The sequence below is a fragment of the Myiozetetes cayanensis genome, unplaced genomic scaffold, assembly GCF_022539395.1.
Source record: "Myiozetetes cayanensis isolate MyiCay16 unplaced genomic scaffold, myiCay2020 scf12, whole genome shotgun sequence".
NCBI classification, from domain to species: domain Eukaryota; kingdom Metazoa; phylum Chordata; class Aves; order Passeriformes; family Tyrannidae; genus Myiozetetes; species Myiozetetes cayanensis.
Genome location: NW_026086826.1, coordinates 25,395,079 through 25,421,973, shown reverse-complemented (window position 1 = coordinate 25,421,973; position 26,895 = coordinate 25,395,079). Strand labels below are relative to the sequence as shown.

The 26,895-nt window shown below is 49.1% G+C and overlaps 1 protein-coding gene across 2 annotated transcripts in view; it reads right to left on the bottom strand.

The window, feature by feature from the left end:
* RXRG (retinoid X receptor gamma) overlaps nt 1-26,895 on the bottom strand; it is a 37,249-nt gene extending 10,354 nt beyond the window's left edge. The window contains exons 1-2 of one of the 2 annotated variants that reach the window (XM_050307165.1): nt 26,774-26,895; nt 1,171-1,430 (exon numbers count right to left, since the gene is read on the bottom strand). In XM_050307165.1, coding sequence (XP_050163122.1) covers nt 1,171-1,430; nt 26,774-26,870 — 357 coding nt within the window. In that variant the 5' untranslated portion in view covers nt 26,871-26,895. Of the gene's footprint in view, nt 1-1,170; nt 1,431-10,895; nt 11,086-26,773 lie in introns of those variants that run through there. The other variant, XM_050307164.1, reaches the window with a different exon arrangement.

The following is a 26,895-nucleotide window of genomic DNA, read 5'->3' as shown; positions in this document are numbered from 1 at the left end:
CAGCCAATACTGCCACCAGTTCCACAAGCACAAAGGGCCTGCCCTGGATGCTGTGGGTAGAGGTATTGTCAGGTTGAAGTGGAACAGTCAGGTGGTGCCAGGGGAAGAAGGATGCCCAGCACGGCCACTGCAGATAGCCCAGACCCAGTAGTTGAGGGTGCTGGGGAAAGGTAAGACAAACATGCCAAACTGTGCTTACATTCCCTCAGAGCATTTCAGGTCCTCCCCACACCATCCTCGCCCAGCCTTCCAGGTGCTAAGAAGAGCTTCAGACAGACTGAGGAACAGCAGCAAATATGGGGCAGAAAGGGCTCAGGCACATCACCTTGCTGCTTCTTCAGCAGGAGCCATGAGGCTCTTGAGCACTTCCTACCTTCAGGTCCCACTAATAAAACACAAAGTCTTGTTGATAAGAGGCAGAATTTTCACTCAGATCTGGATTCCCAGAACATTTCAGCACTCCATTAAAATTCCACAGTGCCACCCTGGTCCCAGCCATGCTGGAGGCAGTGCCAGGCTCTTGGAGAAGCACATCTCTGCCCCACAGAGCCATCCTGGGAGGTTCCCATCCCAGGCTCTGGGGAGGCACTAGCCCTAACGTCTAGTTCCGCTCCCCTCTGGAGTGGAAACCTCAGCACCCACATGAGCACAGGCAGTAAGGATGGGAGTGCTTCATTTTCCTTCAGGCCAAATTTATATGCAACACAGAGTAGGTGGCTGGCATTTAGCACTAACATTTTTCTCTTACTAAAAAAATCTGTCTCCTTTCCAAATAATGAAACTAAGCAGATATCCTTCTGCAGGAAGAAAGGGAATGCTTCACATGCTGCAGCCGTTGGCTATCCTATTTCCACATGCAGTAATGATGCACCCTGCCATAGATGCAGTGGAGGGGAGCTGGACTGCACCCACAGTGAGGACAGACCTGAAAATTAGCTTTCTCTCCTTATCATGTAGAGTATGTTGACATACATACAGGTGTCCTCCCTGTGCCTGTGCCAGGGGACTTATGCAGAAAGATTCGCGTGCTGGAAATTGTTCTTTACAGCTGATCTCCCCAAGTGGCCAAAACACACTGGACTCCCCACCAGCCAACCCGCTCTCAGGTTTTGGGACTTTACCCGGCCTGAACACCGAACTGCAGGGAAGCAAGGGTGTACATCTGCCCACCTGTGGACTGGCGTGTGTCACAAAGTTCATGCCTGGAGCTGAGGACAGAGTGACGGGGTGTGAGCCGATGGAGGACGCGATGACCCTGTAGGGAGAGCCCAGCGCGTTCACCGGAGACCCAACTGCGTTCATGGGCGACGGCAGCGCCCGGGTGGCGTTCACAGGGGCCTCGAGGTAGTTGTGGTGCCCGTCCACTGAACTTCCCGTGGAAAGGCTTGATGACAGGCTCACAGATGTGGAGCTGGCATGCACAGAGGAATCTACATGGAGAAGAAGAAAGATTAAACACAGAATGAGTGCAGCTGATCAGACAGTGTTCAGCTGCCCAGCCACCGTTGTGTCAGCTTAGATGCTGGCCAAGGCTCAAAGCCATGCAAACGTGCCTTATGCTATAAAGGGAAAAGAACAAAACATTGGTTATAGTATGGGAAATAGCGTTACATACAGCAACAAAACCTAATTTTCAGGCAGTGCTTAATAGCCAAATATTCCTTCACTGCTTTGTTGCCTCAGCAGACTTGGAAGAAGGCGCCGCCTGCCCGCCTCAGGCTGGGTTGCTCTGAACTTTTCTCTAAATTATTCTCTGAGGTCCCATTTCTTTTGTCCAAGCCAGCTCTAGAGACAGCACACATCTGAAACCATGAAATCCCCACCGACCAGGTTGGAAACTCCAAATGTTCCTACATCTTGTGAAGCACCTTTGCTCCCTGCAATGGCTCTGGCATCACACTCAGCAGGCTCTTCCCATGGCTCAGCTCTTCCCCTTCCCACACACTTACATCACCACTGTGCTATTCCAAATGTTCCTCCTGCCCCCAAAGCTTGATGTCAGCATCTCCAATTGGAGCTGGATCAACACAGATAGAAACTGCCCATGACACAGTAGAAATGGGGATTACAGGACAAGGCACCCACCAAATATTTTGTCCATTATCTTTCCTCAGTTATACAAGACAGAGCAGAGGCTCTGGCCACACAGACATGGGTGGGCAAACAGTCTCATAGGCACGAGGAGAGAGGGTTTCCTCATTCCACACTAAAGAGCTGCAATTCACATCACCAAGCTGAGCCTCACATGAGGTTCATGACATCAATGTGCCCCTGAGCCCCTCAGAGGAAGAGGTGGCATAGAAAAGCAATATAACCTTGGTCATTGACACTTCTCTCTAGGCCAAACACCTCACCCAAGGCCTAAATACTGTCTTCTATAAGGTCAGTCTCAAATATTCAGAGGATATCTGGGCATCAAATGCCCACTAGTCCTGATGGGTTATGTATGCAGCTGCATTTTAAGGATTTACATGACCTTTTCTCCCTCCCCTAGAATTTACCAACCCCACTTAGCATTAGCTGTCATTAACATTTCCATGAACCATTATTTCTCTGATGGTTTTTCAACACAGGAGTTCATTCCCTGGAGTAGCAAGGCAAAGATGTTGTGTGGGAAGGTCACACCGTTGGTTTTCCATGGCTGGCACAGAAGATATTTGCTCCCATTGCATTTGCAAGTAAGGCAGCACTTTGGTGTTTTGTTTGTTTGTGTTTTTTCCTCCTTTTAACATTATTGCAAAGTTATTTACGTGACAGTCTTTGTTATTCTACCTGAAGTAACAATCAAATCTGATTCAAAGGGAAGATGCACAATAAAGACGGGAAAAGGTCAGCTTGCTGAATAACATTAAAGACATTTGTCAGAGTCAAGGAGGACTCGATCCACCGTTATCAACCCACTTCAGACTTAATTCTGCAGAGGGAGGGGGAGAAAAGGTCTTTGTCAATTCTTGCTTTGGCTTTTTGGATCAATTCTCCCAGTGGGAAAGCGATGTGCAGCAAGAGGAAGTCGGCTTAACGACAAAAGTAGAAGCCTTGGAGGCAGCAAGGCGGGCTGGAGGCAGGGCCAGGGCTCCTGCCTGCTGCCACAGAGTCACCCCACATCCCCCTGCCACCATCATGGAGATATGCAGCCTATTTTCTGTTGGTAGACAGCAAAATCCCTACCTTGGAATGGCTTCCAAGCAGAAAAGCCTTTCACTCCAGAGACAGCTGCCAGGGTGTTTCTAGGAGTGGGCAGAAGATGCGCTGTTTGCCTGCCCCCCCCCCTTTACCTAAACAAGCACTCAGCTCACAGAGGCACCTCAGATGTTTCCTGGGGCTTAAAAGGACCATCCTGACTTGTGCCATTATCAGCTTCAGAGAAAAGCGAATGCATTTTTCATCACCTGTGAGTAGTCTGGTACCATAACACGCAGTCCTCCCCAGCATCTGCAGCACAGGCTTAGAAAGAATTTGTTTTTATGCCTCTTTAAACAACTAGATAAACAACATTGCCTTTGAGGATTCTCCAGCTTGGAAAATAAGTCATTGAAGGGGAGATTGGGCAGAAATCTGTCACACCAGGACAGCTAAGGAGAAGAATGATTCTTCATCCTTTTCCATTAACACAGAAAAGGGCATATTTTGAAAGTATCATGCAGAAGATTTGAACCAATAAGAAAAGACTCCCAGGAGAGTTATTCAACTGTTCGCATTTATGCCAGACTTTACAGAATGCTGTCACTCTGAAGTTTCTCCATTAGAACAGCTTCAAGTCTCATAAGGACCAAGAGCGAGGCTTTCATCCAAGGACACTGCTGGCCAGGGCAAGCCCCATTGTGTGCTTGTGCCAGTGCCAAGGGGCAACTGTTCAAAGGCAATGTCCAGGGGGATTCCCTAGTCTCCAAGATGGGATCAAAGGTCAAAGCCAGGAAGCCTGGAGGGCTTATCTACCTCTCTTAACCCAGCAATGAGACATCAAAGAGGATGCATGAACGCACGAAGGAGTGTTTGCTGGTGATGATGGACAAATAAATGAAAATATGAAAATATCTCCTGGAGAGCACAGAGGTGTAAAGCCAGGCTCTGCCAGGGCCTGATGACACAGAGTTAAAATGTTTGGTTCCAGAGTGCCTCACCTCACTGTCCTGACAAGGCTCTGACAAAACCCATTGGTCAAAGCCGTCAGTGTTAACTTTCCACTTACCAGTGAACAACTTTATCCTTCTGTTATAAGTTGTAATACAAACCCCAGTTAGAAAAGCAGAACAATGACAGCAAAAAAAGGCCACAAACAACAAAAAACTTTCACTTTTGGTCCCTTCCTGGGATAAGTTTGCCAAGTCAGTCCCAAAGGAAGCAAAAAATACATTCTCCTGCACCTGGGGAAAACTGTTCTCTCAACTTCTCATTTTCAGGCTGGAATGCTCCAAGAGGGATATACAAAGTGGCTGTAACCATGAGAGGAACAATTTGTATTGCTGAAAGAAGGTGTGCAGGAAAAGTCATGCCAAAGCATCCTTGACACTGGGATTACTTATTCCCTGAGCTGAGTGCCACCAAACTTGTTTCAGTTCAAAGAAGCCAGGGAGGCTTGGACAATGCAGACAGCTGAGATTGCAAGTCTGATTCATTTTGAAAGAAAATAATTCAACGAAATCATCTGCAGGAAAACATGATGGTCTGTGTCCCACATCTCCCAACAAAAAGCACCCAGAAAGGTCTTGGGTTCACCAGGATGGAATGGCTTTTCTCAAGGTATTTTCTCCCATCACTTGGGAGACAGACAGACGGCAGTAGAGCCGGGCCAGAGAGGAGCTGCCAGAGGGAAGCAGAGGGACACAGCAGGGTGGACTGGGGAGACAGGACTCAGTCCTGCACACCAGCTACGGCCAGCTCTGCCTCTCCAGCAGCATTGGGCACAGGTGACATTTACACAGGCCGGCGCGGCTGCGGTCCGTCCATCAGGTAATGCGAGGTGACAGGCGGTGCCGGGCAGCCATGACTGCAGCGGGCCCCACGGAGCACAGGGCAGCCAGCCCTGCATCAGGGGGCCAGGGCTCTGTGGCTGAACAGCCCCTGCCCATGGGCACCAAATGCACCTCCCAGACTGGCCAGGGCCCCCACGCCAGCTGGGCAAGGCCAGCTGAGAACCTGCATCAAGCATCAGGGATTGCTGCTGCTTTTAACCACCTACTCCAGATTCAAGATCAGCTTATTTCTGATCCACAAGTGGGGCTTTCTCCCCTGTTTTCCTCCTCCATATTAATGCTTGGACAGGTAGTTGAAGACAGGTTCAGGGAAGCCCGCTACTGTGTTTATTTCTCTGTTGAAGGAGCAGGGGAAGAGAGGACAGGAGGATTGTGTGGATTCTCCGATGTGTCTGCGGCAAACATGCAGAGTGTCCAGAGAAACTGGTGCCTCAATCAACTGTCTGCAAGCTCTCTTGTACAGAAATACACACACACTCCAGCCTTCTCCCTGTAGGAAGTAAAGCCTAAAAAGAAGGAACTTGCTTCTGGGTGCTTCACTGTTTCAAACTGCCTCTGCAAATTATCTCATCACTTGTGGCAGAGAGCAGTTGAAGTGTGCACTCACACAGACACAACATCCACCCTGTTGCTTCAGTATTCAGAATAAGGATGACATCCAATGTCAGTATAGACAACTCCACTGACATTAGAAGATATAAAGAAGAAAGACCCCAAAAAGCAGTCAGTTCTCTACTTTTTGAAAACAGTGCCCTTGAAGACATAAGCAACAGTGTTACACTCACCCACCAGCCGCTGAAGAGGAGCAAGGACACAAAGATTTGATACTGCACTTCCAGCTGTTTTTCAGCTTAGCAAACTCCTAGTCCAGAGATAGTAAACATGCATGAATGGCCTCATAAACACCATCTACATCACAGCCAGTGTGTGGGTGTCCGATATGCACATGCAGAGCACAAAACTCCAGGTCCACCACATGACTGCTAAACAGACAGGTCTGGGCTAACACAGCTATGTTCAATAGCTCAATGTTCAATAGCTAAAGCCACCTCGGATACCTCTGTGCAGCAAGCACTTCACAGGTAAAGTTGGGACAGGCATGGAAGCAGAGACTCCTCTACTGCAAGAGTGCACAAGTCACCCTAAATACCTTGACAAATGAAGTAGGAAGAGAAGCATCCAGGATGCAACCAATAAAGCTGTCTTGATTTTTAAACAAATAATGGCAGGAAACCCCAGTCTCAGCAATTACGTGGAACGTGGAATGACAGTGCAGAGACCAGAAATGCCCAAGCACTTCGTACACTGTCTATTTAACCAACACAGGTAATAAATTTGTTTTGGTTAATGCCCCTTCAGCTCTCCAGCAAAGCCTTGAGAGAAGAAATACCCATGGTAAACACTGGGGTCTTTCTTCAGCTAAGGCCCAAAGCAATCCTTGGAGCTCCCTGGTAAGCCTAGAGATGATGATGATACTTTGAACATTCACAGCTTTGTTTTTTGTATCAGAGAGAATCAAAAGCTGGAAGCCTTCAAATAATGAAAAAACCACAGTTATGCTCCTGGGGCCTCAGATACAGGCAGAAAAGGTTCATTTCACTGGCACAAACATTTAAAGGTGTGAGTCGCCCTGCCTGACACATGACTTTGCAGATACTTCATCCTCCGCAGATCAGAAAGCACCCAGAAGTGGGAAGAGACAGGCAGAGAAGGGCTGATTTCGGTATAGGAACACAAGAGTGTGTGGGAGGTACAGCTTGGCAGGCAAGTCGTCCTTGGGCATGACCTTCAAGGGGAAATACCTGTGAGAAACACTCCTGAAACGATGCAGTTATGTAGCAGGGTACCCACATTAACTGCAATCAGGCAAAGTTTTGCTGCTGTGACTGCAGAAGTAGATTTTGTTTAATCACAAAGATAAATTGAAAAACTATTCGCTTTCTGGTGATATTTTTAACTGTCCAAGCAGATTCCCACAGACAGCACAGATTGCCATACTAATACCCTACAGAAAGGTTGGTGGTATTGCCTTGCTTTTAAGGTCCAGTAACCTCTATACTTCCATCTTCCCATTCAACTCTGAATCAATTAATAATGCAGCCTACCCCAACATCGAGGAGCAAAACTTTCTGGAGGTTTGCTGGCACGTATGTGAGCAGGGGCTTCTCCGAAAGGGACCTGCATAGGGCAGCAGAAAGTTTCCTTCAGCTCCCTGGGTGGTGGGAAGAGATGCTCCTGCACCTCTTTGGTAATGCTCCTGTGCTTCCCTTGCAAACAGAGACCATCCAAAACACGGCCACAAGAAGCCCTGTGTCCTGTCCAAATGTCCTTGGACATATTAAGCTATTGACCCACTGTCCAATTTCAGTCAAATCAGGCCAAGACCTCAAAATAGCATCTGCTGCTGAGCCTGCACCAGGGCAAAGACTCCTTCAGCAACTGCACATCAGGTAATTAAAAAAGAACTACAGGCCAGATTTACTCACTCTAACAAGGTATCACATCCCCTTGGTGACCACAGTAACACAAAAGAGTTAGATAAAGTTTCTCATCTCCAAAAAAAGAGAAAGTTGTTGAATGTAAGGCCTAAAGGGTTTTTCATTATTGTTTGGTAAGATTTCCCACTTGGCCAGCAGCCACCAGGAAAAAAAAAAATGCACAAATCCTACAGTTGTCTTTAAACTCCTGGGAAGGCTACAGGTCCCCATCAGAAAGAGTCCCACTGGCTGCAGGCTCTGTGGCTGCCCCAGGCAACTGAAGACAAGTGTCTCCTGCTTAAAAAAAAAAAAAAAAAAAAAAATCTGCATTTTACTAGCTGCAGGAGTTGCCCAGTCACTGGATTTTCTCACACCTTCGCTGAGTCAAAGAGCCCTCTTCCATCTCCGCATCCACGGTTATAGGAATGAACACAACAAGCTATGACGTGCAGGAAAAAATCATCCTGCAGGTCACAAAACCTGGGACCATCACACGTGAAGAAGGTGCCAGCCAGCCAGGCAGCAGCCCCACTCCAGGCACAATCTGGGGTTTTCTCTCCCTATCCCCCAAACGACCTGGCCTAACCCCGCTTTGCCTGGGAGAGCTGACAAGATCACAGCCGGAGGTGGTGTGGCCACAGGCCAAGTTACATGAGTACTAATAAAAGAGACTTTGTGGAGGAGCCAAGTTAGTTCTTGTCCCCAACCAACTGTGCCAGAGAGTGCTCAGAGAGAGAGGACAGCCAGCACAGCATCTTTCCTTGCCCTGGGAGCTGGGCTTTGGGTGAAATGCATCCTTCTGGAGAATAAAAACACGTTTTGAAGCCCTTTCTCTGCTCCTATAGCTCAGCCTAGAGCACATCTGCTTTAGATGTTTAAGGGTGACTCATTCAAACACCTTCCCTGCTATTCTACAAACTCCTCTGTAACATCTTAGAGTCTGAGTGTCTTTTTCACATCACAAATCATGTGCTTATGACCAATTTGTATATGTACTTTCTCAGACAAATTTGGTGGCATTACTCAGGTAGCCAAAGTCAAAGTGTTATACACATGCCATTGAAAACATGTACTTTACTTCTAACTTAAATGCAGATTATATTAAGGTAAAGCATATGTAACAGCCACTTGAATACAAAAAAAAGGAAGCAAGTACATGTTTTGTGGTTTTTTGCTTTTTTCTTCCTGTTATGCTCAAAATCAAGCCCAGAATTTCAGGTAATCTGAAATGCACTAAGATCTAGACATGCCAAACAGCAGCAGCCACTTCACCTTAAGTCTGCCCTCCAGCAACACAGTGCAAGAACAATGAATGTTACAAGCTGGCAGCCCAGCTGGACACTACCCTTTTCCACCACCCTGATGTCCCACTTCATGCAGGATCAGGAACAGTTTCATAGCTATTTTAAAGGCAGATGGTGTAACAAGGACCACGAACATATTGCAAGTCTGATGGAGATGCAAGTTGCCTGCATAGGCTTTGTGGTGAGGATCCCAAGGCAGTGGGAAGCTGCCACACATCCCCTCCATTCGTGATCACCTTGCTCTGCCCTGCTTCATCCCTCCCAAAGCCTGAGTACCCTCTCACACAGCCCATGGGCCCTAAAAAGTTTTCTGGCCAGAGCAGCTATTGCTTTCTCAACCAGCCAAAGATCCCTCTCTTGCAGACCCAACAGCCCAAGGAAAGGCGGCTCCCACACCATCAAGATGCCTCAGGGTCATGGAAGGCTTTGAGGGGAGTTTGGGTGTGAGTGGTAACCTGTATCCAGGGACCACAGGACAGCCCACAGTGACTGCTTTAAAGCAGCCCTAACAAAACTTGGCCAATGCTTTTGCATCTGTCAGCTCACCTGCAGAAATCACCTCTGTTTCTAACACCAAGCTACAAGTAGGGTAAAACACCAGTTTAACATACTTTAAATGAAAGCTGAAGTCCCAATATATTGAGCTGCTGGTGGGCTGGAGAATAGTCCCTTCATCTTCATTGCTGGGACATAAATCCCTCTGTTCCTATTACCATTTTCCTCTCCCAGAAATCTCCCAAAGGCTCTTCTGAGCACCGTGACCCCTGTCCCTACAGGGATCTGTGCCTGGTTTCTATGAAGATCTGTTTGAACGTCACTTTTATTTCAGTTCCTTGCAAATCTGTAATACTCAATAAATTAAACACAAATAACACTTTCATTGTTTCGGTCTAATTGCAGCAATAGGAGAGAGTTCAGCTTGTCTTTGCTTCCTCCTTAAAAACACCAGTGAGCAATAGATTCTTCCAACGAGTCATCTCTTTTCTGCAGAAACAGCCTAAAAAGGTATTTTGGAAAGTCAAGAGCTTGTGAAACTTGCAGATGACTTGATGCAATACCAGTGACCTTTCTGGACTTGGAGAATTACCAGAGGTGAGCATCTGGTGCAAGAGGGAGGGGGGAAAAAACATACACATAGTGGGAACATCCCATGTGCAATCCCATGTCTGCACGAACCTCTTCTCTAGCACAGAAATAACAGGTTGATGTACACAGCCTGGGGGCCTCCAGAGCGAGACCTGGAGGCATTTACCCACCTTCAAGGGCCAGGAACAACTTTTCCAGACACAGTAAAACTTTCCACAACCATAAACAACAATGCATCTAAATTTCCTGGAGCAGCACCAGTACTTCTGTCTGCAGTCAATACACGGGTGCTCCCAGCACAGCACTCCAGCCTGCCCACTGCCTGCCTTGGCTGGGGAGCACCCAACAGATCCTCAACAAGAGAACAAGAGGAATAACTTCAGATAAAAATAATGAGCCAGACCTGGTAATTCCAAAGTCCATTTCCCAAGAGCAGCTGTGGTTTCTGCAACCAGGACTCGCTCACACCGCTGTGCACAGGGGTATCACAGCCCTGCAGCCCCAGCCCTTCGCCGGCTCCCTGGGCAGCCTCACTTGGCTAATCTGACACGGCTTCACACGATTATGGTGGTATCTTGTCACAAGAGCAGGACACAGCTACCAGGCAAGGAAAGAGCCTGCTGAAGATTGTCTTGGGGGGTGTTTTACGTTCTAAAAATAATTTTTTTTCCTCCAACAACTTAATAAAAATGAAATCCAAAAGGTGCTTACTGGGTTTAATTCTGCTCTTTCAGTGAATAGATTCAGTCCATCACACGTGGACACATAAATGCATCACTCAAATTACATACTAAACTTCAAAGCAGGGTGCAGTGGTTTGACTCAAGCCTGCATAATTTCAGGCAACCTGGTTTGGCTGTGCAGAAGTTCACAGCACACATAACCACAGGACAACTTCAATCATAAGCACACAGGCACCGCAGGTTACAGCCACATAAAAGCTAGGTTAAACACGTTTTTAAATTCCCTTTACCCCCCCTCGCAGTCCTACTGTGGGATCAGTTCCTCCACCTAACCCAGAAGGCACAGATTGCAAACGCAAGTAAAATACTTACTGCCAAAGCCTGCAGGAAACTTAATGAAGTGAGGATAATTCCCATACATGTTTAATCTTCAGTGCATCGCTTGCCTTTCTAAACACAACTGCCTGCTCTAACTTCAAAGCTGCCCGGAGCGCAGCGTAGCCCGCCGGGGTCGGGACATGGCTGTGCAGGAACAGGGGCTCTCGGAGGGTGCCAGGGCAGCTGCCTCCTCCCGTGGCCTCATCCTTGCTTCACGCCGGCAGCAGCTGCTCGCCGGGATGAGACATGCTCTTGTTCTCCGCCGCTCAGGGCTGGCTCCCGTGCTCAGCTGTCTCGGCTCCCTGCAAATTCGCGGCGGACCGTCCAGGGAGCATAATCGCCCGGATAAGATGCCAATCAATGCATGACGGCTCCGGTATAGATCAGAAATTGGAAGGAGGGGTAGAGGTTAAGTCGTTTAGGGGAGGAGCATCGTGGGGAAGGAGGCGGCGGGGGGGCTTTGCTTTTCCACCAGTGGAGACTCGCTGCAGTGTATTAGTTACAGCAGCCCCAGCCATGTAGAGAGTTCTCTGGCCAGGCGAAGGACCAACCTTCACCCAGATGATGATGATAATGGGCTGGCCAACAGCTCGTGCAACCAACCCAGCACTTTGGGGCTAGGTTGGAGCTTCACACTCCCATCCCACACCAAACCATGCCTCAGCTGTGCTCCCAACATCATGTCATGGCCCTGTGGTGCTGGACTGCAGTCACCCTCAGGAAATGCAGCCCTGACAGGCTGAGGAGGACCAGGACCTTCCTGGGGCTAGTGGAGCTGGAAGCTCAACTCCCATTCCCTACTCTACCCAAAGGAGTCCAAAAAACACCCAAATCACACACAAAAAAGCCTCGTGAACCAGTTGCTAAAGCTGCGTGGGACGAGAAGAGGTAGGACACAGGACAGAGCCCTGGGGGCTCAATCTGTGCCACACAGAGTCAGTAAAGTGTTCATAGCCATGGCAGCAGAGTGCAGTAGGCTTCGCAGACAGTCCCATACTTATATCCACAACTTCAATTTAATGCCCACCCATCCTAACAACGAAGTTCTGCAGGAAAGGAGTAGAAACAAGAAGAAATAAGTAGCCAGTTGCCAGACTGGGGCAAAGTCACATGCAGTCTCCAGCACTGCCTCCTCCTGGTACTCTGAAGCAGGAGTAGTTCCCTGCCTCACAAGCCCCCTACCAAAGCCACGCAATTCTGGGGAAAGGCAGGGGTGCAGAAAACAGCACAACCTTCTGTTTCCTGATCTGAGAGACTACGAATGAAGTCACCTCAAAGGAATGGAGGAGAGAAGACTTTTGCTGAAGGTTGTAAAGCAGGCAGAGACCAAGACCACATGTATGTTGGAAGAGAAGGTGGGTTGCAGCCCTATTGTTGGCACAAGCCACGTGGCAGAGAAAGGGGGCACGGGGCTAGCAAGGAAGAGCACAAACCATCCCCACATACAGGATGGAGAGCATGCCATGTAAACAGCAAGACAAAATGAGGGAAGAGCAGATTAGGATGTTTGGCATCCTTCAAGGGCCTTCTGGCACTTGGCTCCCTTCAGGGCACCCAAGGACCCATGCTGCCCTTTGGCACTAAACATGCTGGAAGAAAGGCTTGGAATATGCTAGCCCAGCAGCAGCTCAGGCAGATGCTGACTGAGGTGCTGTCAACCCTGAGATACCACGTGTGCAGGAGAGGGAAAGGTTACCCTTGTTAGCTCTGTTTCTTCCTTCGCTCTCAGATGTTGCCATATCCCTTTATCTCTAGCTACAGTTTAAGGAAGGAAAAGGGCTTTTCCCTCCCTCATATTAACAACTTTTAAATTATTTTTAAAAGGTGATTTGGTTTCCTCCCATTTCTGCTCTGCATCTGTGTGTGATGACTTGGTTATGTGCAGTACCAGGAGGATACCGTGACATGGATGTACAGCTCTTTATGGGCAGCAGTTACATCATATCAGCTCCATGACTTTGGAGTTTACCTAGGAATGGGAAGCTAACATTTGGGAGTGCATCTCCATGGAGCAGAACAAATGGATAATCTGCCTGCTGTCAAGAGTTAGGAGGTTTGCAGGCAGTAGTATCAGCATTCTGTATAGCCCATTAGCTCTAGTACAGGTTTACACACACTGGCTTTTCTCACAGTTAAAAAAAAAAAAAAAAAAAAAAAAAAAGGGAGAGATCAGTATTCAGAGTAGGTTCTACTGAGACAAAAGAACCCAAGCAACTGCAGTCTCACAGGGGGAATACAAACAGCAGAGATCACTCTTGTATCTTCTATCTGGCCACCTTTCACATCTCATTTGTTTTATTGCACAAACATTAATGGCACTGCAGAACTGTTTCGGGGAGAACAGGTAGCCAAGCACCATGCTTACACATCCCAAGGTTTGAGTTCCAGGGAAGGGAGACCAGAGAGTTTGATAACCACCACAGCAGCATCTGATTGTGGTGCTATGTCCTGTCCCTCTCCCTGTTCAGCTGAGCTTGTGTCCTCCCCTGCCACCACTGCAATATACAAGGACATCCCCAGCAAGCACCCTCAGCAAGGGCCAGTCATCCTGCCAGTGTTCACAGACACATCCGGGTGCAGAAGATGTAGGCACAGCTCCTGTTTCAGTGGATGCTGCCCCACATTCCACCCTGTCTAATCCAAGTGACATCAATCCCAGAAACCACAGGATTTCTAACCTGTAGGTAAAGTTTGCTATTTCAGGATAACACTGGCTTTGCTTCTGGTGCTTGTCCTTTAACAGCCACACAGGGGATCCTTACTGGGGGCAGGAGACAAGAGCCAGGCACAAGCCAGGGATGCTTCAATGCCCCACAGGCAGAGACCCGGGGCACTGCTGAGGAACAGGTTGCAAGGTGGCTTGTTTCAATCTCCAGCTAGAAAATTGGATTTCTCAGCAGAGCAAGTTTTTTTTTCTCTGTGACAAGACTGAAAGAAACATTTTTCAATCAAGAATCCCAGCAAACAATCTGCTTCCAAAAGAAGTGATTTTCACACCCGTACCCTCAATAAGATCCAAGATTTCCACATAATAGAGGGACTTTGTGCAGCCCCACACAACAACCTGCCAGGGGGATGTTTCTCTGACCTGCTGTCACAGGAAAGCTGGCATGATGGGAAGCCTGCCTGTCCAGCAGCCCCTCAGAGACCTTTCCTGTCATCTGTCCATCACCCTGCAGAGATGTATCGGGGCCATCTACCCCCAGTCCCTGAGTGCCCACCAGCACTCAGAACCAAGATGCTGTTTTGAGACAAATCTGCTCTTGCACAACAGTTTTGCTTCCACCTGCTCGAGTCACTCCTTCCTACCTTCCCAGGCTGGCTCATTCCTTACCCTCAGGCCAAACGAGAGGGTTGTGCCCTCGCCAAGCAGCCATGGGACAGAGCAGGGCAGAGCCAAGCTGCATGTTCAGTTCAGCCCCAGCAGCTCTGGGCACAGAGAGGTGTGAGCAGTGAAGCGGCTTTGCGTTCTAAGCACCAACCGTGCCGAGATTTACTAGTACCATTAATGCTTACCCACCACGCGGGATCTCAGCAGCTTTAACTCCATGCTAATGAAGTTTTAGTAGGGAATTATTTTTATTGATCTGCCCAGAGCAAAGAGCCTGATTTTAGTCCAGCTCTGTCAGCACACCCTTCCCCATAGCTCTTTTCTTTCAGCTTAAAAGAAAGGGGAGAGGAAAGAAGACAAAACATCTCTGAGCTCCTTAAAAAGGTTGGCAGTCCCAAGCAGTAAGTGGATTACTTTATTGATTTTTAGCAGATCTGGGTTAGTGAGTGCTTAGCGCTGCAGAACACATGCACACACTGAGCAACTTCAAGGAAAGCCCTTCAAGGCCCTTTTCTCAGGCAAATCAAGCATCAGGCAATTAATTTAGGAGACCACCATGGATTCTTGAGTGTGGAGAAGCTCCAGCCCCTGTACCCAAATCAATCTGTGACAGACAGATTCCAGGGGCCAGTCCAGTCTCTCTTAAGCAGTGCTGCAGTCCATACAGGAGGCAGTCCCTCAGTTTCTACTAGATTAGCACAATGCACTGCTTCAAGTTATTGAATGTTTTTTATTCCACCACCTCCCCTTATGTAAAAGGAGAAGACAAGACTGCCACTGTCAATTTAGGAAGGCAAACTATTGCCATGTTGCACCCAGATGGGACTCAGTGCTGCTGATGGGCATCAGCAGCCACACCTGAGGGCATCAGTCAGAGCAGGACTCCCAGCAGAGCAGTGCTGTTCAAGCCAGCTGAGAAGCTAATGTTGTGTTGGGATCCCCAGCTCTCCTCCCAGTTAGCTTTCCAAAGCCAGTGTGCTGCAGACAGTACTTCAGCAGTGGGTTGGAATACCATCTCAAAGAGCTCCTGGTGCTACTCCACCAAGCCTTTTAGGATGCTGGTTTCTGGCCCCAGACCCTAAACATGGAAGGCTTACCATTTATTCCACCCTGTCCCAGAACCAGGAAAGCTAGAAATTAAACATAGATCCTTTTCCTTAAACCAGGAAAATGCCAAACATGACCAAGAATTCCATCAGCCCCCATCCCATCTCTGTTTAAAGACAAAGGCATTCTTGTATATGCTGGTGCCACATGTATGACCAAATAAAAAGGTGGCAACTCTCACAATCCTACAGCTGCACAGGTATCTTCCTCCTGACACTGCTCTGGAATGAGAGTCCCAGAGAAAACCCACTGCCCATGGGGTGTTGCTGTTAGAGCCTGGGCCTCCCTTCACAGGGCTACCAGGCTGAGGGCCCCAGGAGCCAAAATGCCCATTTTCCTCCCTGCTGGCCTCTGAGGGCAGACACAAAGACACCAAGTGACATGCTCAGGGCCAAACAGGAAGTCAGCAGCAGAGCAGGGACTTGAAGATGGGTTTCTCCAGGCTAACCATTGGACTGAGCCAACCTTATCCATCTGTTGTACTGGTTGGCATTGGCCTGGCACAGGCAAAAGTCACCAGAAGGCAAGGTGCCACCTGTGATTCCCTGGAGATGGAGAGGAAGGGGGCTTCTGCATCAGCCCTTCCCCACTCAGCCCTGCCCTTTCTCACCACTGTCTCATGTCCAGCAATAACCACAGACACCAAGCTAATGAAATTACCCCCAGAGCCCCACCGGGCTAATGCAATTACCAGCAGCAGCACATTCAAACAGCAGCACCACAAACACACCTGCAGTAACACAGCCTGCCCTCTCCTTCTCCCCAGGCCTTCCCTGTCTCTCCCTGAGCCCTACAGTTACTACCCAGTGAGGGTCCTCTCCCCAAGGTCTGGAGGACAGGGGCCTCTACTCCCAGTGCCAGGCTGCTCCAGGGAGGGCACTGCCTACCTTGCAGAAAGCACCGTCCCACGCAGCCAAGCGCAGCCTCTGAGGGCAAGTAATTCCCAGCATGTTTAAACCTTGGGAGACCTTCAATTACCAGCACCGTAATGAGGCCCTGGACACTAATCAGCGGTGTCACCGAATCCTCTTACGCCTGCCTAAGCACCTCCAGCAGCTTTGCTGGTTGCAGAGCCCAGCTGCCCACTCCTGCAGGGAATTACCTCCCCAGGCAGGCACCAGTGGTGGCACATGCACATTTTGACACAGGCAAGGTGCAGGCAAGACACTCCCAGACATTGGTGCCAGTGTGACAGAGACACCTGAGCAAGGCCTCTGCCCAGCCCAGAGGGCACCTGGGACCAAGCCCACACTGGAGATGCACTGGAGTTAGATAAACATTGCTAAACTAGTAGAGAAGATATTTTAATACTACTGCTCCCTATTTGAGATGCAAAAGGCAGATTTACATCCATATCATCAAACCAGGCTCCTTCCCTGAGATGCTCCAAGAGAGTTCTCAGCTCCTAACTGTGGATGGCAGGTGACCCCGTCTCGCTCCACTCCCCTGCGCTGGCACTCACTCATGGGGCGACAGGCAGCTCCCTCCACACATCCGCTCTGACTCACGCTTTCTGCTCCAACAATGCACTTTTTAATATCATGCGGGGAGCAAAAACAACAGGTCCACTATAATGCCGAGATATCCCGAGGCAGAAAATCCATTCGGAGCCCAGCTAGAGAGAGTCAAGTCAATTAGACACTTTCTGGGGCGTCAAGCTGCCAACAATCCCAGCCTTTGTAACGGCAAAGAATCACTGCCTATGTGCTTCCCAGCGACTCCCCCTTGACGGAGCAGAAAGGTCAGCAGTGGTAGCGTCATGGAAAAGCATGCAACAAAGTATTCCTGGGAAGGTGCATCCAAAAGAGTAGCCATTTGGACCGTCTGAAAAATATTTTTTTGGTCAAAAGCATCCATTGCTTTGGGTTGGGTTTGCAAATTGATCAAGGGAAGCAAGTTGTGTAATCTTTTTTGAATTTCAGTAAAGCTTTCGATACTGTCTCTCCTGGTGTACTTCTGAAGAAAATGCCCAGTCTACAGCTGGATAAACACATAAGGCAGCAGGTGAGCAATTGGTTCACAGGTTGAGCACAGAGTGTAACACTGAGTGGGGTAACATCAGACTGGCCACCTGTCACTAGTGGGATTCCACAGGACTCCATCTCAGGCCTAGTGCTCTCCAACATCTTCATAAATGACTTGGAGGCAGGACTGGCTGGGATGCTGAGCAAGTTTGCAGATGACAAAAAACTGGGGGGAGCTGTTGACTCGCTCAAAGTCAGGGAGGCCCTGCAGAGAGACCTTGACAAATCAGAGGGCTGAGCAATCACCAACCAGAGGAAGTTCAAAAAGGGAAGGTGCCGAATTCTGCTGCTGGGATGGGCCAGCCCTGGATGTACTGGGGAATGAGATGCTGGAAAGCAGTGCCAGGAAAGGGAACTGGGGGCCCTGGTCAGTGGCCAGTTGGCCATGAGTCAGCAGTGCCCTGGCAGCCAGAAGGGCCAACCCTGTCCAGGGGGGCATCAGGCACAGCATCTCCAGCCAGGTGAGGGAGGGGATTGTCCTGCTCTGCACTGGTGCAGCCTCACCTGGAATATTGTGGCAGTTTTGGGCAGCACAATATAAGAAAGATATCAAGCCATTAGGGAGCATCCAAAGGAAGGCAAAAAAAGATGGTGAAGGCCCTTAAGGGGAAGCTGCATGAGGAGCAGCTGAGGGTATTTGTTCTGTTTGGTCTGGAGGAGACCGAGGGGAGACCTCATCTGCTGGACTTGGCATGTGCTGATGACCACAAGAGCTCAACACAGGGTGGGAAAGGTCTTGTCACAGCATTGCCCTGCACAAGGCCACAAAGGGCTCCCACCTGCATCCCCCCAGCAGGTGCCACAGCCTGCTGTGCACCTGGGGGCTTTGCTTGCTACTCTCACGCTGTGCATCCCCACATTCATGCTTTTACATTTCCTCCTGCTTCAGCAAGTGCAAAACTCCAGAGACAACCTGTCAATCTCCATCACATCTGGCTGCCTCAGATGGTCTATTTATACCAGACAGGCAAACGTGGCTATCTTGGAGTTCAAGGTAACAAGGGTTATTTCTGCCCTGAGTAGCTCCTCTCTCAGGGGAGGAAGGCTTGAAGGTATCCAAGAGGAACAGCTTCACCTCAAGGGTTAGCACCAATACCTTCACAGCTGAGGGCACAGCCATGGGTCCCAAGGTCCAAGCCAGGCTCCAAAAGCCCACAGGGTTGATAACTGTCATAAAACATCTAATCCCAGGACCCTCTGTATTCTGCCATGGGAGAGGGGAGATATAGCATGTGCTTTTGGATTTCTAATCCAGGTCTTTCCAAGCTAGAAAGGCCACAGCTTCAAGCTTGCACATACTTGATTTCACCACTGAGCACTGTCTGGATCAGGTGTGAGCATCTGACTTCACACTATCACATTATCCAGCTTTCTCTGAACCACTCCTGTCTCTCTTTTTATGTCTGCCATACAGCCTGGTCTCTGGCAGCCAGAGTATCTGATCCAGGATAAAGCCTGTCTTATCAAATTGGCCCATCACTATCATTTGAAAAGATCTCTGCAAGGAGGCAGCATTACACCAGATTAGCACTGTGAGTCACACGGCCACAGAGCTTTTGATCTGGACCAAGTGCCCAAAAGCCACATTCACCATGTCACCAAGGTGTAGCTCCTGTCAGTACTTCTCAGCCACCTGCCTTAGAGTTTAGTCCTTGCTCCAGGCAAAGAGACATTTTTTATAAGCCACAGTGGGATGGTGGGGCTGCTGCCCCTCTCACAGGATGCTTGCAGCTCCTCAGGAGCCAGGCAGCTCACTTGGATCCCACTTCCACTTCATTTCTGCAGATGCCACTGGCTCATTAACCCCTTTTTCAGGAGATTTCAGCCTGTCCATTGGGTTCCCTGAGAGCGGAGCAGGAAATTAAATACCACAAAATCCCAAGTGTGTCTGCATGAAAGAGGGAGAGGCAGGTTTCTCAATGCTTTGCTGTCTTCCCTAAAGCACAAAAATCACCAGTGTCTGTAAAGTGTGGTCTTCCTGGGGATGGCTTTCCTGAGCTCCACTGAGTTTCAAGCCAGTCTTGGAACAAGTCTTCATTTCTCCAAATACTTTGATACAGCAAACCTGGCCTAATACTACTAGCACAGCGATCCTGCACATGGCAAGCCCCCAGCTCACACCTAAGATGCCTCTGAGTCACCAGGGAAAAAAAACCCAAACATCCCCAGCACATCCCCAAGCAATAAACCAACCACTCCCCATCTTTGCCTGAAGACACACCTATGTCCATGCTCTGCTGCAAACATGCCTGTGCAGCCTATTCCCAAACACCAGATCCAGAAGAATGGCAGTTGGAAGAAATAAAGCACAACCAAGTCTTGTTGCCCAAGCACATGAGGCATAAAATGCATTTAAGATGAGCTGAAGCCCAAAGAACCCCTTCATTAGCTGGCAGTAAAACAAGACAGGAGAGGTGGATATAAAGACCTCACCTTAGCCCTCACTGTCTCTGTCTACACTGGTGGCTCAAACCACCCCACTCTTGATAGTGTGCATCTGAACCCTAAGCCATGAAGGCATTTCCAATTCAGAGAAAAGCAACAGGTTTATTTTGAGATCATCTCCTTACAGGTACAACCAATTTCAGTTCAAGAATCTGCCAGCCCAGTCTGTTTGACATTCAGAGGACTGAGCCATCTCTTTGCCTTGCCCACACAGCCACACATCTCTCATCTTTGTTCTAGCAGCTGTCCTTCCCCTGGGACTCGCCTTCCAGTAGCAGCCGAAGGGAGACAAACACAACATGAAACTCAGCCAAAATGTTCTCCCACAAGATCAGTTCCTCAATGTTTCCCTGCAGAAAATGTTTAAAACCCTTCACCTCCCTGTGCAGCCGAGGGGTGGGTAAAGAGCCAGCTACAGTGAACATCCCTCTCCTCATCCATGTGTTCCATTGCCTTTCAAACATATTCTTCTCTCAAAAGCCTCATGTTCCCCTGTACCAAATGGAAAAATGCAGTGGTATTTAAAGCCATGGGAACACGACAAAATTCCCTATGCCCCAAAGAAAGGAACAGCTCTGGATCATGACAAGGACAGACCACACCTTACAGAGCCCAGACAGCCCAGCAGGGAGGATCAAGCACGAGAAGAATTTGCAGGGATGTGGAATGACATGCTGTCACTGTCAAATATCTGTTCTCTGCCCCTCAACCTCTTCCCAGTAGAAAGAGAGAGAAAAGAGCTCCAGCCACATGTTTTGGGCCTCTCCTTTTGAGCCCTTGAGCAGAAGGAACAGCCTCGACACAGCAGAAGAGGAAGCACCTGGGATGATGTGGGCACAGCAAAACATGTTCAAGTACTGGCACTGCACTGAAGTGCGCTGGCTTAAGTCAGTTTATTAAAGCAAGCCCTGAAGACCCCAGAGCAGCTTCTCCACAGAGCTGTCTCCTCTACCAGCCAGACATACCCTAGTTGAAAAATATGGAACCTAGTTCCTTATAAGACCTTAAGCTTTCCAGACCAGTAGCATAGCCCCAAAGGCTGGTAAATTCACCAGTCCCAGGGTCTGTCCTGATAGTTGCAAAGATTGACACTTCCCATCAGACAGTTCCCAAGCACAGTTTGTGAGTCAGTAAGGGATGTTCCCAAAGAGAAATTGAGTCATTTAAGAGCCAAACCATACCCAGACATACCAGCCTCCATGGTTCATTTAATTATGAGGCTTTCAAATCATACCTATTCACTGAATCTTGCAGCCCTAGAGCCTAAAACCCAGGGCAACAAAGACCCAACACTTCAAGCACCCCAGAAATTGTGCAAGACACATCCCTCAGGGCCCCAAGTACTTCTCTGAATCCCCCTGGGCACCTGTGCCAGGTGGGAAGCTTTCCAGAAAAGGTGCTCCCCCAAGACACAGGCTACTTCAAGATCCCACAGGCGAAGCAGACACAGGAAACATGTTTACATGCCATGCTTTGGCACACAGCCTCTAACCTAGGATGACCCAGCAACTAGGGAAGATGGATATTGATGAACCCTTGGTCAGGTGAAAGGGAAGAGCTAAAACAGTCGAGGGCCTCAGCTGACACCAATGGACACATCTCTCCGACAAACAAAACTATCCCATTTGCAATCCCAAGGGCTGCCCTGGTGCCTCTTCCTGGTTGGAAACCAAGCTACTGGTGTGGGCTTGCTCCCAGGACCCCAAGCAAGCAAACCCAAAAGCAGAATCTCTGACAGCACTCTCCACATCTCATGGTCTTGTAGGTAGATGCAATTTTCTGTGCATTCCTACTACTTCCTGGCAAGAACCTCCCAAAACCTCCCCCATCATCTGCAACCATAGTTGGAGAAAAGCCTTGCTTGTGCTTGCTGAGCGCCTTGCACAACCACTCCCTTGGAGCAGCCACATTTGTGGCCCTTGTAACAAGTTAGCAATAAGAGAAGGTCATTTAGATCCATCACCATGTATGTGGCAGTGAACGGGGCCAGGGCTGCCAGAGAACAGCCAGGCAAGGACCAGTTAGTGCTCTGCAGGGTTGTCTGTGCAGATATCACTGTAGATTTTGGGGGTAGCCAGTCCTGGACCCAAACAGTTATCAGTGATAGAAGAAGCTAAACAGCTCAGGGCAGAGGCTGCTGGCATGTACCTGATGGAGGAAGGACACCTGAGTACACTCTGCTCCTGTCCTCTCTTGGAGCATCCATCATTTGCAAGAGGGATGCACCTTTGGCATGTGTGACTGCTTTTTACACCCACGAGGTGCTCTCACCAGGTCCATGCAGCTCTGACCTGACCCAAGTCCAAGTCTCAGCTACACACAGAGGGTAAATAAATAAATAAATAAATATCACAGATTCAAACCACAGCATCCCCTTTTCAGCCTGAAGAGAAAGGCAATGAGGATGCAAGGATGCTTGATGCGAGATGAGATGTGACCACTCCCTGCCATCCCAGGCTCTAAAGGGCTCTCATCTCCCCGGCCACCTGCCCCATCCCCTGCTGAGCAGGCACAGCCACCCCCAGGGCACCTGCAGCCCTGTGCGTGCAGCCAACGAGGGATGGCTCCCCAGCCGGCACATCAGCCCTCCCCACGGGCCGCCTCTCTGCACGAGATACCTGTCAGGGGCAGGGATCACCGCCTATCACAGAAACAGGGCTGAGCTCTTCCCAGCTCCCCCCACCACGGGTCAGCAGGGCTCAGACAGACCCATGTGTATGATGTGGAGGCAAAGCTGGCCAGGTCTGCTGAGTGGGACGGACAGTTTTGCACCTCAAGTGCCCAAGGTGCTGGTGCCACTGTGGAGGAGCCCCTGCTGCCCTGGTGGTGGCCTGTCAGGGGCTGCAAATGCACCCCCTTCTCCCTCAGCAGGACTCAGTGCCCTCTTTCACAACCCAGAGCATTTAGAGGGGAAGTATTCACCCGCTCCAGGGTCCCTCTTGACTTCTGTGATCATATATCCCTAAGAAAACCCATCCTAGAGGATGTGTCAGGCCCAGCCTGCCTGCAAGCTGCCATCCCCAAAACACAACCCCATTGCCCGGCCTGAAAACCTGCCCCAAGCGCCCTGGTGCCCCCTCCTCGCCTCGTGTATGCCTTTAACAGTTTGCTGGATTACCCATTGCAACTAAAATAACAAAGCTACAAAAGAAGAGGGCAAACAGACGCGATATTCTGCAGCAATTAGGGCTAAACAGGGGAACGGGGAGCAGGGAATGAATGGACAATGGGGAGGGCAGGGACATGGCAGCCCAGGCCCCAACAGGCTGGGCACGAACTGTCCTCAAGAGGCCGGGTCCAAGCCAGGGAGCAGCGAGCTGTACATAAGGAAACGCAGGGAGATGAAAAGGGTTATTTAAACAAGCACCGGGCAGTCCCCACAGGGCCTCCCTGTCCGCTTGGCTTCATCACAGAGTGTCCAGGGTAGAGCAGCTCCCGCTTTCCCCCCTCTCCGAACCCTTTCAGGTGGTGGGGGACGCTGGCAAGCTGCAGTGGGGTCCGCTTAGAAAGGAAGGAATCCATTAATCTCTCTGATAATTACTGCCACATATGGATTTGCACAATTACACTTCGTTAATTGGTTATTACAGGCAAGCCAGACTGATTGGGCAGAACGGCTGAGCTTTAACCCCTTCGCTGCCCCCAGGGCCAGCCAGACAGCAAGGCAGCCTTCTTCCCAAAACACTGTGTATCCTCCTGTAACCCTGCTGGACCCTATGCTTGGCAAGGACCAGCAAGCACAGCCCTCAGTACCCAGTCCAGACATCTTTGCTCTCATGCCTTCCTTTCAGCTGGGTTCTCAAAGAGATGGACCCAAGTGGAAAGGAGTGAGCCTCCACCTCGAAACAGCCAAACTGCCCAGCCAATTTCATCTGCTCTGGGTTTGCAGCAGACACACCACCTCCTCCCCAGGGTGCTGAGGGACAGCAAACTCAGATTTTGTTTGTTTTTAGAAGGAGACCAAGATTCCTTGTGCACTTCGACTTCGTGCCCTCAAACCCAGCAGGGTTGGTGCCAACAGAAGAATCCACCCCCAAGTCTGTCTCAGTCTGTGAATGCAACTTCTTCAGCTGGATTTGCAGTGTAATGCTTTTCTTCCTCAAAACACTGAGAACAGAGGCTTTACTCTAGCAATAAACACATAAATAACCACAGTAATATAAGCTATACCAAAAAGTACAGATAAACCCCTTGTAAAACTCCAGACAGCATAGGACCTCTGCCAGTTGGGAGTGGAGGCTGCCTGGCCTCCCCACAGCACAGCTACCGTGTCCACCACCCCTCACAGGTAGGTAACCATCCAAAACCTGGCCCCAAAATGTCTTGTTCAGGATCCAGCAATGTTTCTGGAAAAAAACTCAGAAGTGGCAGGCCAAGGTGAGAGCAATTTCTGCCAGAACCATGTTAAAGGCTTCCCATAAAAGCTGTAACAAGAAAGCAGCAAACAAGAGCATTGCAGAAAACCCACAGGGCAGCAGGGCCCATTTGAGAAGAGAGCTTTTCTCAGCAGCCACCAACTGCAAGGACAGAGCAGGCATCGGCATCTTAGGACTTCAGAGCTACTGCACTGCTCCTTGGCCACAGGAGAGGCCACAGAGGAAGGTACTCTAGGCAGCTCATTTCTCTCCCTTTCCCAAGGGCAGCCCAACACCCCCCTCCAGCAAGGCAGTGCCTTCTGGGCAGTAGGATAGTGCTTATCCCAAACAAGGGACTTACAGGAAGAGCAGAGCCAGAGGGCACACAAGGCACACGATGAGGACTTTCAGCTCAGCTTCTGAATCATCCCAGCAAGCTACTGCAGCAGGAGCAAGATCACAGCAAGAAAAATAAAACTCCAAACTACCCTCTAGCTTCATCCTCTGGGTAAAAAAACCCTTGGGCAGCCCATTTAGATTCTTCAGCTGAATCAGATCAAGAGGAGACTCAAAACATCTGCAACAAACACATACCCACCCTTTCCTCTACTGCTATCACTGCAATCATGCCTGCAGTGATATTATCAGTGCTATTATAAAATCAGTGATATTATAATGCTACTCAACATTATACATATAATACAACACTCTAGGTCTAGCCTAGGAGAAACCTTCTTCTCTTATCAGCTAATTAAAGGGCTTCTACTGTCCCCACTCTGCTGCAAGGAGTAGCCTGTAATAAAACTCTTCTCCCTAGGAGGTCACTGGTGTTTCATGAAAGTTGAGGTAGGATTTGTTCCTGTTGTCCAGTGACCTGTGGTTCCCACTACCTGACTTCATACAGACATTTCTTTCTCCTGCAAAAGCCAGCTCCAAGCTGTCTGAAGGGGACCATTTGGTCCCTTGTAAAGGCAGCATCTCCCAGCTCCCTGTGAGTGTTCCAGGTGTGCGTGAGCTGGTGTTCGAGGAAGGGAGAGGCAGGCCAGCCCTACACCCATGAAAGGTTGCTGATCTGTCCCCTAAACCAACTGCCTCTGCAACGCTCAGAATGAATCTTCAGAGTTGCCACAGGCAAGATCAGGCAGAACCTGCAACCGTGTTTAAAAAGGTCAGCTGGGCAAAGTCAGGATGGGAAGGATGCTCGCTTTATTGACAGATGCAGAGTGGAAGGGGCCAATCTGTGAGTACCTGCAAGCTGGTTTTGGCAGCACACGCTAGACTTCAGCTCTGGGCTCTGTTGGCTGCAGCTGGTGACAAATCCTTTGTGGATCACTCCCAGACAAGAGTCTGGGACTAAGCCTGAAACCGAGACAGGGGCTGAGCACCAAGCAGGGATCTTGTGCAGCCTCCCTTTATGCTGAGGGGTGAGAGCAGGCTGGTGGGATGGATGCCTTTCTGACTCTTGTGGCAGTTTTTAAAGCTCAGAGACCAGAAAAAAAATATCTCTCTGTCCTTTACTCACATGCACATCTGCCCAACACAGGTTGGTTTTGATTGCCAAAGTTCAGAATTGGTGCAAAGGTTACTTTGCATCCGACCGAATCAATTCCAGCACTGTATGACTGGTTTACCTGATATACAGGAATCAGACAAATAGTGTACCTGTTGATGCTAATTAGACTTAATATTGATATAGATATGTGACATATTTACTAGTAAAGCAGCAAGAGAAGTTGCTGGTTTAAATTTTATGTGACTTGGAAATACATAAAGGCAAGTAAATATATTCCTTTTGGTCAGAATATTGTTATATGTATATTACAAAGAGCTCATATGCAGCAGAGTTAGTGGAACACATTGAGTCAGCTCAAAACCCAAACCAGGTTCAAAGGGATTTGAAATTAATTAGGCCATTAAGACTTTTTCCCAGTGGAATTCTCTCTCTCTGTGTACATATACACACATATTTAATATATTTGACAAAATCAATATTTATCCAGGAAGAGCTTCATTTTTCAGAGAAGCATCACTTTGTTAAAAGTATTATCCTCCTGGAAAAATCTTGACTAGCTTTACATGTAGCTTCCACCTGTTCATTTTTTAATCTTTATGAGCTGATGCCCAAACTAAAGTATAAGCCATCGTAGCCCCCACCTGTAAATACAGTATCCCTTTCCACACCCTGAACACTTTTCTTTCCCTCCATTGTAGGAGGAAAGCACAGACTCACAGATCTGGAAGAAACACAGAGGAACACAAGCTCATCTCATCCATCTTCCTGTCCCAGATCAGACCAGACATCTTTGGGGACAGAGCTGCCACCTCCTTCCCCACCCATTTGTCCCATCACACTTCCACCACTCCTGTTAAATTATATTTTCCCAATGTCTAAACTCCTTTAGTGGAGATCGCAGCTCAGTGCTACGAAGGGTTTCTTCCCAAGACCTGCGGCCAAATTAAAGTCCTGTAAAGGCTCTGTTCAGATGGCTATAGGAGCAGAGCCCAGGAGGCTGGGCAAACCCCACAGCTCTCAGTGGTGTCCTGCACAGCCTCCCAACCCAGAACAGAGCCCACACAGCTGATTTGCACAGGGTCAGGACAAGGACTTACAGAAATGAGGGAAGGAGCCTGTCTCCAGGGAATACGGAACCTGCGTGCCCGGCTGCATTTCCAACCTGCGTCTTGTCTCTCCAGCAGACTCAACCATGAAGGGAGGTTTGGGATCAGCTCTC